At 35.8% G+C, this 15263-nt stretch overlaps 2 protein-coding genes across 3 annotated transcripts; both read left to right on the top strand.

Annotated features, from left to right (window-relative positions):
• The first annotated feature begins 6850 nt into the window (after positions 1 to 6850).
• LOC110021522 lies at positions 6851 to 10254 on the top strand. 2 transcript variants are annotated; one of them, XM_020720061.1, is made up of 2 exons: positions 6851 to 9087; positions 9151 to 10254. In XM_020720061.1, the coding sequence occupies exons 1-2, from the start codon at positions 6885 to 6887 to the stop codon at positions 9789 to 9791; spliced, it is 2844 nt and encodes a 947-aa protein (XP_020575720.1). In that variant the 5' UTR covers positions 6851 to 6884; the 3' UTR covers positions 9792 to 10254. The 2 variants fall into 2 exon arrangements, with proteins under 2 accessions (XP_020575720.1, XP_020575712.1); XM_020720053.1 differs by having other exon boundaries at positions 6851 to 9850; positions 10049 to 10254.
• On the top strand, positions 10062 to 13791 carry LOC110021536 (uncharacterized TPR repeat-containing protein At2g32450-like). Its single transcript, XM_020720073.1, has 2 exons — positions 10062 to 10123; positions 10837 to 13791. Exon 2 carries the CDS (start codon positions 10981 to 10983, stop codon positions 13279 to 13281), a length of 2301 nt encoding a protein of 766 aa, XP_020575732.1. The 5' UTR covers positions 10062 to 10123; positions 10837 to 10980; the 3' UTR covers positions 13282 to 13791.
• Positions 13792 to 15263: the final 1472 nt, after the last annotated feature.

Here is a 15263-nt window from a genome sequence, read left to right as displayed (position 1 = left end):
CTGCTTTGCTCTACATTCACACCCATGGCATACATGTTAATAATGCCAATAATCTGTTGAAATTAATCTTTTGATCAGTAGGTGATTGAAAGTTTTGTTTTAGCCCATCTCAGGTGGTGCTACAGTTTGAGGGTGAGCTTTACTCTTGATCTGATTTATATGATTTCCTAGTTAAATCACTGCTATTGCAACCTAATGAGAGCTCATCCATTTGTTAATCTGTAAGACAACCTTGATATCATGTTTGAATTTTAGCAGGACAATTTAGTTTTATACTTTCCTCCGGAGATTTGAGATGCAGTATAAACTTTATAAGGTAATGCAATGTAACATGATTATACTAGTGATCAGGCAATTAGAAGTTATAAAAACTAATGAGATCTATAACTCGATTCTACTGAGCACAATCAAACTAATGCAGCAAATGCAATGACTTAGAGGAACAAAGTTATAAGACAAAAAATTAGTTGTTACCTTAGATGATTCTTAGTATAAGTAGTGGAATTATAATAGTCATCATCATTAATCTTATCTTAACTGTTTATGTTTAATTTTATAAATTATAATTCATCTTTCATTCTTGTTGAATATTGTTTGAGGTGTTAAACCTGTTCTTCCCAAATTAATTTGATTAATTGCTATTCATAATATCTTTACTTTATTTATTTTCTTCCTAATCTTTGGACAAAAATCTTGTGTACCCATCTAATTGGCATTTTTATATTTGCTGTCCAAGCTACATAATTCTGTTTTCAGTACCTTATCTTTAATTGAGGCCACTAGTCATCTATCCAATGTAATATTTTTTATTTTCTCGTTGTCATCACATTTAAACTTAACATTTTCATTCCTTTCTTGTAATATAAATCAGTTTTTTAATTATCTTTTTATTTTTGAAAACTTAGAAGCACTTAAGATAACCATCTATGTTGTATTTTGATAAATTTAACCTTAAGTCTTTATGATATGCTTTTCTTGCACAAATTTCCTACTCTAACTAGGGGTGTCAAAAATTGACCCAAAGTGCCAACTTGACTCTAAAAATTTGGTTTCAAGTTGACCCAAATAATTTTTGGTCTGGGTTCGAGTTAGGAATTATGAACCGTTTAGTTTTTCAAGTTGACTTGTCAACTCGAAGTTTGACTTGAAACTGGCTCGATAACCTAAAATTGACTAGAAATCAACATGCCAACTAGAAATCGATTTGAATTTGACCCAAATTAACCTGAATAGCTGTGATGTTTTATGCTAAAAAGGTTATGCGACTCAGGTTTACATCAACAAGTTGAAGATAGGTCTTGTTTGGGTTGGCTTTCCTAACCCTTTTAATATTCAGGTCGTGCTCGGGCTCGGGTCAAGTAGTTCAGCTTAATTCCGGGTGAAACCCAAACTCGCCGAATTGACACCCATAATTTTAACTACCTATCTTTAATTTTGAAAGTTTTATTTATGTATATATGATTATTCTTCTATATTGAACATACTCAACCTATTATGGCTAGACTTCATTTTACCTTCTAGTGATATTGATTCATAATTATTATCATACCCTTTTAAATTGCATATTGTTCTCATTCTTTTTCCTACTAACTCTATCTTTCAAGCATTTGAGTATTCTAGTTTCCCACTTTATTAGCAATGGCCTTTACATATTTGGGATTGGGGATGTTAGTTCAAGTTTGTAAGTTGGGTTTGGGTCTTGCCCAAAACTGACTCGACCTGAATATTAAACAGGTTAAAGGTTCAAATTGAATCGAACCTGCTTTCAACTCACTAACTCGAACCCGATCCTTATAACCTTTTTAACATAAGACATTATAATTATTTAGATCGAATTCGCGTTGATTTCAAGTCATTTTGAATTGACGGGTTAATTTTAAGTCAGTTTTAGGTTAGTGGGTAAATTTTGAGTTTACGGGTCATCCTAAACCCAACTTGAAATTATTCGGGTCAACCCAAACCAAATTTTTTGAGCTGCGTTCGGGCGAGTTGGAATTTCGAGTCAATTTTTTGACACCTCTATTTAAGATATGCAATTTGTGAGAAGAATACACTAAGACACTTATTTTGAATATTTTTTATGACCATTAACTTAATATTTTGAATATTTTTATGACCATCAACTTAAATAGTATAAAAAAGTAGAGACCCAATATAATTTTGCTATAATTGGAAATTTTTCTGGTTGCTCTACAATTACTTTTAACAATAGTTTGGACTTGATTATTTTGTGGGTTAAGAAATGTATCGCTGTACAAATGTCAAAATTTTTTATTTAGGTGATGGAATATGATATTATGAATAATATATTATTTCGGAAGATACAAATATTATTATATAATCAATTTAATCATTAGATAAAAATTTCAAAATTTGTTGGTTTACATTAATAAGAGATTGTTACCTATCTAATTTTGGTAAGATAAAATTTATTTTAATCTGGGATACATGTTTCTTGTAGGGGCGAACCGTTATAATTAATTACATATTATGAGTGATGATCCCCCAAAAATATTCTTAAAGTAGTGGTTCATGTCTTTATAAATTTTAATTTTCAAGATTGTTATTTTAGAGATTCAATTGGGATTGTTTAAATTGAAATAATTCTTTTCAGAAGCAAATGGGAGAAAGATAGGGAGTGCTTAAATACTGATAAACTTAATAGCACTTCGACTATCTTTATATTTGGTTTTACATTTTAAAAATTGAAATTTATTAATATATGAATTGTGATTTTATTTAAAAACTATGAATTATATTCAAATATAAGATTATGGAAAATTATTGAAGGTGAGGACTTATGATGCAACAAAGGAGAAGCCATTGATCTTAGAACCTAAACAACAGTGAGCACTATCTGCACAGGTTGGGAGCACTTACCAAGTTTGAGAAAATATAGTTGGATTTATAGGTTCAATCCCATGATGGAAAGAAACCGAGCTTGACTTTTTGGGACTTACTATCTTATCTGGAAAGGGTAACCGGCTAAGTCATCTACACTTCAGATCCATGATGTTTAGTTCAATGAAATGCAATATATGTAACATTATTTTTTAAAAATTGAAAAATATTGTTGGGATTTACGACTTGATTCTATCAATCAAGTGACCTGATTATGATTGTTATGCCTTGCATCTATTTAAGTGCAATATTTTATAGTTATTTTATTTTATTAATTATTTTGATTTGTTCTTTTTAAAGTTCATAGATATTTAATTAATGTATGTATGCATTCGTTAAATTTTAAAGTATTGTAGGTCCAATATGCATGTATGTATGCATAATATGCAGTCATGCTCATTGGCCAAGTGCCCTTTTATATGCATTAGGTGAAATGTCGAAAACAAAAAGGAATAAAATGCATACGCATTAGGTGAAATGTCGAAAACAAAAAGGAATAAAATGCAAACGCAAATAATTTACTTCTTCTATTGATTTCTAATGAATTTATTAATTAATCTCCTAGGATTTGATACCCTATCGGTGGTAAAAGGATGGTGAATATTTATCCTTGAGTAAGGGCTATTATTGGACTGTAATTGAGCCGAGTCAAGTCGAGTATATCACAGCTTAGACTTGATTTGGTATAATTATAAGTTGTTCATGTTCGACTTGAGCTTGTGTCAAGCTTTCATATATTGTTTAAGCTTGATTTGTAAGCTTGATTTGTTTAAATTAAGCTTGATTTGTTTAAATTGTTCATAGCTTGGGCTTGCCGTAAATCTCTCACTTAGGGGCTGTTTAATAGAATGATTTATGTAGTATTTAAGCATGATTTAACCTAAATCCTACAGCATAACTAAAAATGACAACTTTAAAACCTACATGAACTTAAATCATGTTTCTCCACTTTTTGCCCTAAATCCTTAGGGGTTGTTTGGAAGCAGGAATTAAGCATCATCAAGCAGGATTTAGCCTAAATCCTACCAATGAACAAATATGACAAAATAAAACCCTAAAGGATCTTAAATCCCACTTCTCCTCCATTTTGCTTTTAAATCCTGGATATTGTCTAAACAATAAAAATTACAACTTTAAACCGTACAAAATCTTAAATCCCATTTCCCCTCTTTTTGCCTCAAAACTTGTATATAGTAATTTAGGAGGATCATAGCATTTAAAGAAGTTGAAGCGTGTGAAGAGGGGTGCGAGGAAGGATTAGAAATATGGGGATTAATCTAGTAGGATTTAAGAGCAGAGTGGAAAGGGGAGATATATTAGAGACTAGAGTTTTAGAGATCATTGCCCTCCACAATCTTGTTGTTGCCTCCGTTAGTTGTACGCCCTAGCGACTCAGGGTTTCTTATGTTATGGGTGAAACCGAGAGCCGAAATTCTGAGAGGTTAGAAGGAAAGTGAGGTTTGTTGGAGTTTAAAGTTAATTTTAAGGGGCATTTCATACATACCACATAAGTCTTATGTATTTTTATATATAACACCTAGACTTTAATAAAATAAATAAATAATTAATAATTGTATATTAATAAAATAAATATTTAATTAATAATTAATCTAAAAATATTATTAATATAATAATATATTACCATTAATTATATAATTAAATAAATTCAAATTAATTATATTTTATTTAAATAATATATCATAGATGATAAAAATTTTTATCGAGCTTAATATCGGTATTTATCAAGTTGTTTGTTGAACCAACAAACGAGCTTGTTCATTAACATAAATGAACAAATTTTACTATGTTCATGTTTAGTTTTATTAAACTTCGAGCTTTTAAAAATTGTTCAAGTTTGTTTATTTGCTTTTTTGAACGAACATGATCGAGTTTTAATCGAGCCGAATTTGAGGAGTTCAACGAGTGCATTGGTTAATTTACAGCCCTAGCTGTTGTCACTACCCTTAGATTGCAAAATAAAGTTGGGGTTCAAATGTCTAAAAAGCTTTGGAGGCCAGAAGTTTTTCTTGACGTATAGGTTGTGTTTTATGAGAGCTTTAGCATCCTGGGGCATTAGTTTTCACATAAGCTTTTCAAATTGATTCATCTGATTGTTTTTACATTAATTTTCATGCGGCAGTTTTATGTCTGGTTGTGCTCTGTGCGATTTAAGAAATGTGGTTAAATGCCTTTTATTGTCTATATACTTTCTCATGTCAGCTCTGTCCTTACTCATTTGGGGCCGAATATAAATGTTTAAGTAAGGCTTGCAAGATGGCGTTTCTTTGCATGAGATTCCATCTTGAAACTGAGGATGGAAATCTGTGATCATTGAAGAGGAGCTCTGTTTTATGCTTCTTATTGCACAATGTCTAATCTCTTACATTTAGTTTGGTCTTTTCTTTTTTAACACATTTTCTTGTTTCTAATTGGTGTATATTTTGTCCTTTGTTGTATATAACCAAATGATCTTAGCTATTTTCCTGCTTTATCTTCAAATTGTGCTATCAGTATCTTTCTTTTGTGTCTTTCTATCCTTATTTTATCACATTCATCTAAGTATTATCATTTTTCGGCATACCTAATTTGCTTGTGAATGACATGTTGTGGGCAACTTGCATCCATATAGCATGGTTGGTCTAGCAAATACCAAAAAAACAAATGGTTCAATCTAAATTTTCCTCCGTGTCTGCCCCCTCTTGTTAATCTGTTTTATTATTTATCATTACTCTTGGATTCAGCTGTTAATTTGCTTCAGTTTTAAGGTAATTATTGGAGTTTATCTGTAATTTTTTTCTGATAAACTGCCCATGAAGACTCATAACTTTACCTTTTTGATACCTTGAAAATTTATTTGTTTGTTAAGTGGAACATTGATTTGATTTTCTGATGCTTTGATATTTACTTTCTTTTGGGCATGTACAAAGTTGCTTGGGGAGGGTAATTTAGTAATGATTGAGCTTCAGTTAAAAAAAAGAAGTTGAAAAAAATTACAAGACAATTTTTAGGTATTGGTCGGCAATCATTTCTTTGATCACCTAGTCATATCCGTTGGAGATGTATGTTGCGGACTGCAGTGTAACTGTGTCGGCGATAAAAAGTAGGGTTGGGGGATGGAGTTAGGTTAAGGATTTTAATATAAGTTAATAATAATAATAATAATAATAATAATAATAAAAATATTATTTATTTATATAATTAACACTTAAATAGGTATTTTCCCCAAGACGCGCCGTCGCAATGAAACGAACGTCCCCCCTAGGCAAAATTAATGTTCCGGACGCATTGACGCAGTCCGTTTTGTCATTCGGAGTCGTTTGGGCAACCTCGTCGTCGATCGGGCTAAAAACACGTCGCGGCCCAAATCCTATCAAAATTTCGGCTCGAATTCGATTAAACGGGACGGCGAAGAGCGCATCGACGCCAAATCAACGAGTAAAGTCAATCCTAAGGCCGACAGTCCTATAAGAATGCTCCTTGAGTTCCTTCGGAGTAGCCTTACCTGCTAAACAATAGCGGTCAAGACTACTACATGGAACGTCAAGTCGAGCGAATAAAAGTTCAGAATTGCTAACGGGAACGGCTCTTTCACTAATTTTCTAAGAGTAGTCGACAGAAAGGTCCTACGGCTAGATCCTAGGCTACTAAGGAGGGGAAAACTGCACTTCGACCGAAAGCGAGATCAGCAAACTGTTTATAATATTTCCTTACCCTCGCACTTATTTTGCCCTTATAAATCCATTGAAGTCTACAAATACACCTTCCACAAAACTTTGAGTCTTTGGGAGACCATCTTACTTGCCTTTGATTTATTCATGCTTTCATTTGCTATTGCTGTTCATATTTTGTTCTCAGTCATGAATCAGCATACCCTAACAGCTGCTACTATATGGCTTTATGAAAATACATTGATCCACATTTTCTGATGTATTTTATTTTTCCAGGTTTCCTGACAACTGCTCCAATTTATTATCGCAACAAACATGATGAAGCAAAGTGATCTTGTTAAGCCAAAATCGCTAGAAGATTGCGGCAGCCATGGATACACCAATGATGAATTTGAGGAGTACAGTGAAGAGGAAATGCTTAGTGAAGAAGAACCAAATGAAAACTTGTGTATGTCCCCAAAGAAAGAAGGTTCATGTGAAGAATTGAACAAGTTACAAGCTTCTAGTGCAGAAGAACCAAATGAAGATGGTTCATCTGATGAAGAACCAGCGGAAGAAGTTCCATTTGGAGATGAATTTGATGATGAAGATTCATGTCCAGAAGAACCATCTGAAGAAGATCCGATTGAAGAATCTGAAGCAGAAACTGCAGAATATCCAACAAATGAGATAACATTAGAAAAAGTCAGTGATGAAGATCCATCAGATGTATCATTTGAAGAGATTGTTGAAGAAGAGTCCTCCGAAGAATCAGAGGAGGAACCTAATGAAGAAGAGCCTTTGAGTAGTTCTATGGATCAACCACCTCGTTTGCTCAAAGAAAATAAAGCATCAGATCAGATAATTTCAGCATCAAAACCTTCTGCTGAATCTTCTTTTAATCATTGTCAAAGGGAATCAAATAACCTCTCTACAGATGCAACTGTTTCCAAGCAACCGGGTGATCCATTGACTTCTAGAAAGAAAAGGCGCAGTGGATGGGATATGAAGGCCGAGACTCCAATGCTATTAAATGAGTGTGGTGACCAAGATAAAAAAAGGAGTAGATGGTCCAGTGATACAAAGGCCGGGGCTTCAATTCCAGAGAATGATAATACTGTCCTAAATAAAAGTAGGAGAACTAGATGGTCCAATGATAAAACTCAGTTTAACTTTTCAGATACTGTAAAGCTTCCAGATTCTGTGAAGGATATTTTATCCAACGTACACAATGACAAGCGCATAGAAAGGTTGAATGCAAAGCTTCAAGAGATACACCAAAAGCTTGAGGGTAGTATGATAATCAATAAGCCACAGAAAGAAAGTTCCTCATCTCCACAACCTATTGATGTTGGACTTGATTTAAATGAGTCCAGTGTCCGTTTGAAGCTCTTGAAGCAGAAGAATGAGATCATTTTGGAACTTCTTAGAAAGATAAAGAAGGAAGATCAACCTAAACATCGTTCAATACATAGTTACAAATTCTGCAAGAAGTTATACATTCCTTTAAAGGAATATCCCAATTATAACTTTGTTGGTCTTATACTTGGTCCTAGTGGGAATGGCTTGAAGAGAATGGAGGCGGAGGCGGGGGCCACAATTCTTATAAGAGGTAAAGGTTCAGATATTAGGGATAAAGGAAGCTCGAGTGATGATGAGCTGCACGTCCTGATACTATCAGACAGCCAGATTTGTTTAGATGCTGCTGTAAGTATGGTGGAAAAGCTTTTGGTTCCTGTTGATGATTCTTATAATTATCGTAAATCTGCCCAACTGAGAGAGCTTGCTGAGTTAAAAGGGATTCGGGTACGAAAATCATGGGAGATGGACCCATGTGTCATCTGTGGTATGCCAAGCCATCCAACCTCTGCTTGCCCCCTCTCTGCAACGGAATCAAAAACCAGTCCTAACTATCTCACGGGATCTGGAAGTTTATTTTCTTCTTTTAAAAGTCCACCAATTTCTCCTCCCCCCCTGCCTTCTGTGGTTAATGCACATGGTGACAAACCGAAGGGTTTTGATCTTGCTAATCTCTTCGTAGGTCTTCTTCCTCAATCTGTCACTATTGATAAATTAAAGGAGCTGTTCCTGCCTTATGGAACCATTTGTTCAGCGACAGTGCTAATGGATAAGAGCACCGGCCGAAGCAAAGGGTGCGGCTTTGTTAAGTATACTAATGCCAGTGATGCTTCGAATGCTATAGAAAAAATGAATGGTTACTTGATTGATGGTAGGAAACTAGCAGTTAGAATAGCAGGAACCTTTGCACCTTCCAATGCAAATCTGCCAAATAATGCTGGATTTGTTTCTATTCCCCCTCCATCTTTGATTTCAAATCAGCCAAAATTTCCATGCTTGCCTTATATTCCTCAATTTTACAATGCAAATCTGCCAAATTATCAGGGAATAAATCCACCATCTACTTCAAATGTAAATCTTCCAAATTATCTTGGCCTTGCTTCTATTCCACTTTCTTCAAATGCAAATCTGCCAAATTGTTCGGAACTTGCCGCCATTCCTCAAACGATTCCTAAACCAAATAGTTGGCCAGGTCCTGCAGGTTCTGAACTTGCCGCCATTCCTCAAATGATTCCTAAACCAAATAGTTGGCCAGGTCCTGCAGGTTCTGAACTTGCCGCCATTCCTCAATCGATTCCTAAACCTAATAATTGGCCAGGTCCTGCAGGTTCCATGCTTCCGGAATCTGGTATTTCTTTTCTTAAGAGCAACTATAATTCATTTACGTGCACTGAAAGTGTGCCTTTGCAGTCTCCAAAATCCCTTGTTTCCTCATTCCAAACATCTCTTGTGAAGGATGGCTACATGATGGATGGGAAGAAGCTAAACGTTGAAAATCTACCAAACCCTTCCCCATTATTGAGTGCAAGTCTGCCAAATTATCCACAATTTGCAGCCATTCCTACAGAGATTCCTGGTTCCATACTTCCTGAATCACGCACTTCTTTCCCCACAAACAGTTATAATTCATTGAAGCACACTGAAAGTGTGCCTTTTAGATCTTCCACATATCTTGGTTCCGCTTGTCAAACATCAATTTCATCATCCCAATTTCATGGTGTCACTGCAATATCCAATGAACTCGCTACTTTTCCTGGTTATCTTAAGAGCATCGACCCTCCAAATCAACTCGATCAATCAATACCTTCAAGCAGTCTGTCATCTCAAGCAGCTTATTTTACTGAGAACTTTTCTGGCAACCATATTAGTCCTGATTGGCGGTAACCATGATCATTCTGCATTAAACTGAATTCAGTAGATATGTTCTAAATCTATGGCTGAAGGTACAGATCTTATATTTTTTTTTATTTTAATTCATCAATCTTGGTGAGATCCTAGTTATAAGTAAGGCTGCTAAGTACAGATTGTGGAATATCCGTTTGTGAAGAAATATAAAAAAAATATGCCCTGGAAGGTGCAGAGCATTGAAATGTGCATGGCTGTAGCTTCTTACCATTTCATCATTTGGTTTGCTTTCGCAGGGACAGCTGAGTTATTTTATTGCTGCGTTTGGATAATTTGCTACTGATTATGGAAAGAAACTTATGACTGGCCATGTATGTTAATCATTCTCTTTATACGTTTTGTTCAGTTTCTTTGTTTTACTGATGAGAGGTTTTTAGCCTTTTCAAGGATTTGAATCAGATGCACATTTTATTTTCCTTTGAAACTTTTAAATTTTTACAGTCTAATAGTTGGCTTGGTATCTATGGGCTTATATGATGTTATATTCAATGGATATTATGTGTTTACTTTTTTTAGGATGGATTTTAAAATTTTGCAACTAATAAAATTTATTAGGGAAATTAAAAAAAAAGAAAAGAAAAGAAAAGAAAAGAATTGGCACGGTGGCCACTCCAGCGTGGCGGGGGGGGGTAATGGGCTAATGTTGGGACGAGTTATTATTATTATCAATAGGATCTATTCAGTGGGATAAAGACTTGTTGTTATTGTTGTAGCTCATATTAAATTCTAATTTTGTGGATTTATTTTACAGCCAACTAAACCACCTTAAGAGATCCAAAAGTTTAGTTTTTATTAATTTTAGAATATGCATGCATCTTAAATATTTTTAAGCAAATAACTCTTAAAATAATAAGAAGAAAATGAGAACTAAATCTTTAATATATATATATAATCCTTTGATTAAAACCTTAAATAAATGCTCCTTAGTAGCATAAATCGAATTTGATGGGCTTATATAAGCATTTATTTTTTCTTATTCCATAAATTAGCATTTCAACCCGTTCAAATTCTAACATAAAAACAGCAGCTCTAGCCTCTATGTACAGCTGCAATACAGCAAGATCCAAACTAGTAGAAAGCCCCAAACCAAAGCTTCCCATTTTACTGGAATGCTAAGGAGCTACGGGACAAGCCCACGCCCCAACAGCCGGCCGGCGAAGAATCTTCCATGGAGATTCCTCGCCGGAGCTCCGGCGAGGAGCTGACGAGGCGTCAAAAGGTACGTTCGATATTCGAGCGCTTCGATTTGAACGGCGATGGGGGTCTCGACCGCTCCGAATTGGCCGCCCTCGTTGCTGCCGTGAACCCCGCCCTCCATTTCACCGGCGATCAGATCTCGTCCATCGTAGACGTGGTCTTCCGCTCTTACTGTGATTTCAACGCTGATTCTTCATCCGGCCTCTCCCTCGACGGTCTCTGTCAAACCTACGCTGATGGAGCCGGCGATCTCGACCGCGATTTTGCCGCTTTGTTTCTCTCTAATGAGAATCCAGATGTGTTCAATTCTAGTTTGAGCACCAATCGGTACCTGCAGCTCTCTCTTACGTGGCTCTCTTCGCCCAACCATGGCGTGAAGTATGGTAGTACTTGGAAGGTGATCGAAGAGGTTGAAAATGCTATTAGGGCTAAGATTCGGGCTCGTGCAGTTAAGCTTTTGTCTAAAGAATCCACTTTTGCGGAGGGATTCTCAGAAGTGTGGTGCTCTACTGATCTTGGGTTGGAGCTGGAGCGGAGGGGTTCAGAGTTTGTGTTTAACGAGAAGTCTAGTGAGTTCCGGGTTTTGTTGCAGGAGTTGAAGGCGATTAGGGCTAAAGTTGACAGTATGCTTATGGTGGAAGAGGTATTTGATGGCCATCTTGCGATTGGGAGGACTTTGTTCGAACGCCGGTTGTTCATGCAGGCGCTTGAAAGTTTCCGCCGCGCTTTAGAGCTACGGCCAATGGATGCGCGGCCTCTTTTCCGGATGGGCAACACTCTATGGTCTCTAGGCCGGATTAAAGAGGCTAAAGATAGCATCTTGGCCGCTCTGGAGCTGGCTGAGAGCGATTCATTTCAGTGGTCAGGTCTCCTTCCTCAGATTCATGTGAATTTGGGGATAGTCATGGAAGCAGAAGGCCTAGTGATCAATGCCAGTGAGCATTATCGCGAAGCTGCCATCCTCTCCCCAAGCCATTATAAAGCTCTCAAGCTTCTTGGAAGCGCTTTGTTTGGTGTTGGTGAGTATGAGCCAGCAGAGACGGCATTGCAGGAAGCTGTTTTCCTCAAGCCAGACTATCCTGATGCACATTGTGATCTCGGATGTGTTTTCTACGTCATGAAGGAGGAGGAGAAGGCAATTCTGGCCTTTCAAAGGGCGATTGATCTCAAACCTGACCATTTAGATGCTCTTTATAATCTAGGGAGCTTGCTTCTGAGTGCAGGTAGGCATAAGAGAGCAGCAGACATGTTTGGGAGGGTGGTTGCATTCAATCCAGGTCACTGGAAAGCTCATCTGAATCGAGGTATCTCTTTGTTTGGTGCTGGAGAGCTGAATGAGGCAAAAAAAGCTCTTTCTGAAGCATTAAAGATAACAAAAAGGATAGAATTGTATGAAGCCATTCAGCATTTGAAGCAATCAAAGAGAAAGAAACCGAAAGATGAGCGAGCACATTGGGTTACAGTTGATGCTTCTAAGTTTGTGACAGCAGATGAGAGAACCACAACTCAAAAATGCTTGTCAGATACCATATGGACTAGAGAAATCCAGAAATCAACTAAATTAGGACGTTGTGATGCTACTCTTCTGAAGAAGGAAATGGAGGCATACCAATTCCCTGTTTCTTCTTCAGATAGATCGGTAAGGAAGGCTGAGGTGGAGCTTCTTCTCTACAAGCTTCTCCATTCCTTGCGGCCTGATACTTTTCGTGGTGCCATCAAGGCAATTGATGAACGGATATGGCATGTATTGGATATTACTGGTTCTGGAAAGATTGATCTTGGTATGTTCTTTGCCGTCATAGCTCCTATATGTGGAGGATCACCGGAGAATCGAAAAAGAGCAGCCTTTGATGCTCTTTCATGGCATCCTTCAAAGAATGAACCACATTACCTGTTTTCTAGTGTGGATGCCTATGTTTACATGAGAAACTTGAGAAAGGTTTACTTTCTTTCTCAGCAGTTTTCTGATCTGATGGAGATCCCCCAGGTAGGAGATGGTATTGATATTTCATTTCATGAATTTGTGAACATGTTTGATGATATTGAACATGGTTTTGGAATAATGAGTACATTGATGAAGCTAGAGGAAGGTGCTAAGGTGCACAGAAGCCGGCATTCATGTGGGGTTTGCAGGTACAGAATCTCCAACCTCATGTTCAAAGAAGTGAAGGCAAAGTTTTGTTTATGTGCCAATTGCTACAGTGAGTGTAAGGTCCCTTCTTTTTTTGACAAGGAAGATGAGTACAAATTCAAGGAGTGCTTTTTTGAGTAACTGGGAGATGTCACTTTATATATGAGAGTTAGTGCTCTGATATCTGATATATGAGAGTAACTGGGAGAGGCTTTGCTTATGTAGTTGGAAGGGGTGGCCTATCATGAATTGGTTGGTCAATGTTGTTAATATCAATATTTTAATAAAAGAGGATGCTTGCGTAAGGTTCTGGGCGTGACATACGTTTATTATTTTGCCACCAAAAACGACATTTTGACCAAGTACTAACATCTCAAACTTCTGCCGTCCATGTTCTCTTTCACAGCTTGCTATGTTACTCTTCACCAATTCTCGTGGAAAGCTCAGAAGCTCATTCATTCCTATCTTCTGCAAAGCTATATAGAGGGCTCTAGTGCTGTTTGGTTCGGCCTATGATTTTTGTTTTTGGTGGGAATGGGTTTGAGATGAGGAGTTTTATTCCTCTTTCATCTTTTTTGGTCATGTTAGAAAGTTAAGCTGATGTTGTGAGTAGACATCATTATAAATCATGTAGAGAATCCATTGATTTGCTTCAACACTTTATGTTCTATTTATTATTGATAAGAAAAGAAAAAATTATCTCTTTGAATTGAAAAATACTTTCCAAATAGGTTGGCTGCAAGCCTGCATAGCATTTGGATGCATTTATGAATGCATGTCTGGCAAAAATTGAGAGAATAATAATAAAAAAAAAGATTTTTTGAGATATACATGATTTTTCTTGATTTTCTTGATTATAGAAGATAACTTGGAATTAAAATTGCGCAATTAAATATTAATTTTTTTTTCTGTCTGTAGGTTCAGGTGTAAGTTGTTTTAAAGTATAAGCCTCAAATTCAATAAAATATATTAAGAAAGAAGAGCTGTATAAAGTTTAAAATATAGAGAAAGAAGTATTGTATTAGTACATTAACTTATTAATATGTTATTAACTAATATATCAATGTCCTAACAATGTATGAACTAACAAATAGGAAGAAGTGTCTAAAAATCTCATCATTAAATCATGGAATAAGATTGGTTATACAAACTTCAATCAATTAACATCATAACATTAAATCATAATAAGATTAGTATACAAGCATCAAACTATTAAAGTAAGCTAAGATATCAAAATAACATATTTTAATGTATTGACATACAACATCAACAACAAGCCTTTATCCCACAAAGTGGTGCTGGCTACATGAATTATTTTTCTCTATTGTGTCCTATTGAGTGTCATATTTTCATTTAATTCTAATAGATTAAGATCATTTTTTATACAATATGCCCAAGTGTTTTTAGGTTTGCCTCTACTTTTCTTAATAATCTAAAACATCTACTCTCCTAACTAGATTATCAGATGGTTTACGTATAATGTGACCAAACCATCTAAGATGGCTCTCTAATCTTGTTCGACGTTGGAGCTACACAAATCCTTTCACATTTTCTCTAAGAGTTAAGCCACTCATACACCTAAGCATTTTCATCTCAGCAACACTTAACTTTGTTTTATGCTTCTCTTTTAAAGGCCAACATTCTATGCTATAAAGCGTTATAGTTCTGACTACCATCTTATTAAATTTTCCTTTTAAGTCTAAGCGGAACTTTTCTATCACACAATAGGCCCAATGCATTCCTCCACTACAACCAACCAACTTAAACTCTATTAATAACATTCCCATCATTATCACAATCATTTTGAACAATAGACTTGAGATATCTAAAATGTTCACACATTTTACAGACTTGATTGACCTTGGTTACAACTCTGCCACTACAGCTACTACTACTAGAGTTGTATTCCATATCTTAAGTTTTAGATCTACTCAAACGAAGGCTCTTACTGTAAATTTTCAGTAAGAGCATCCATAAATATAACAAAATGAAATGGGCTTAAAGCTGATTCCTGGTGTAATCCAGCTGAAATAGGAAAATACTTAATCAATCATCTTTCTATTCGAACACAAGTGACAACTCTAGTATGCATATATTTGAAAACTTGGATATAAGTCATGTCA

Source organism: Phalaenopsis equestris, unplaced genomic scaffold (genome assembly GCF_001263595.1).
Source record: "Phalaenopsis equestris unplaced genomic scaffold, ASM126359v1 Scaffold000002, whole genome shotgun sequence".
In the NCBI taxonomy this organism is placed as follows: domain Eukaryota; kingdom Viridiplantae; phylum Streptophyta; class Magnoliopsida; order Asparagales; family Orchidaceae; genus Phalaenopsis; species Phalaenopsis equestris.
The sequence above is the reverse complement of the archived record's forward strand: the minus strand, read 5'-3'. Positions and strand labels throughout refer to the sequence as shown.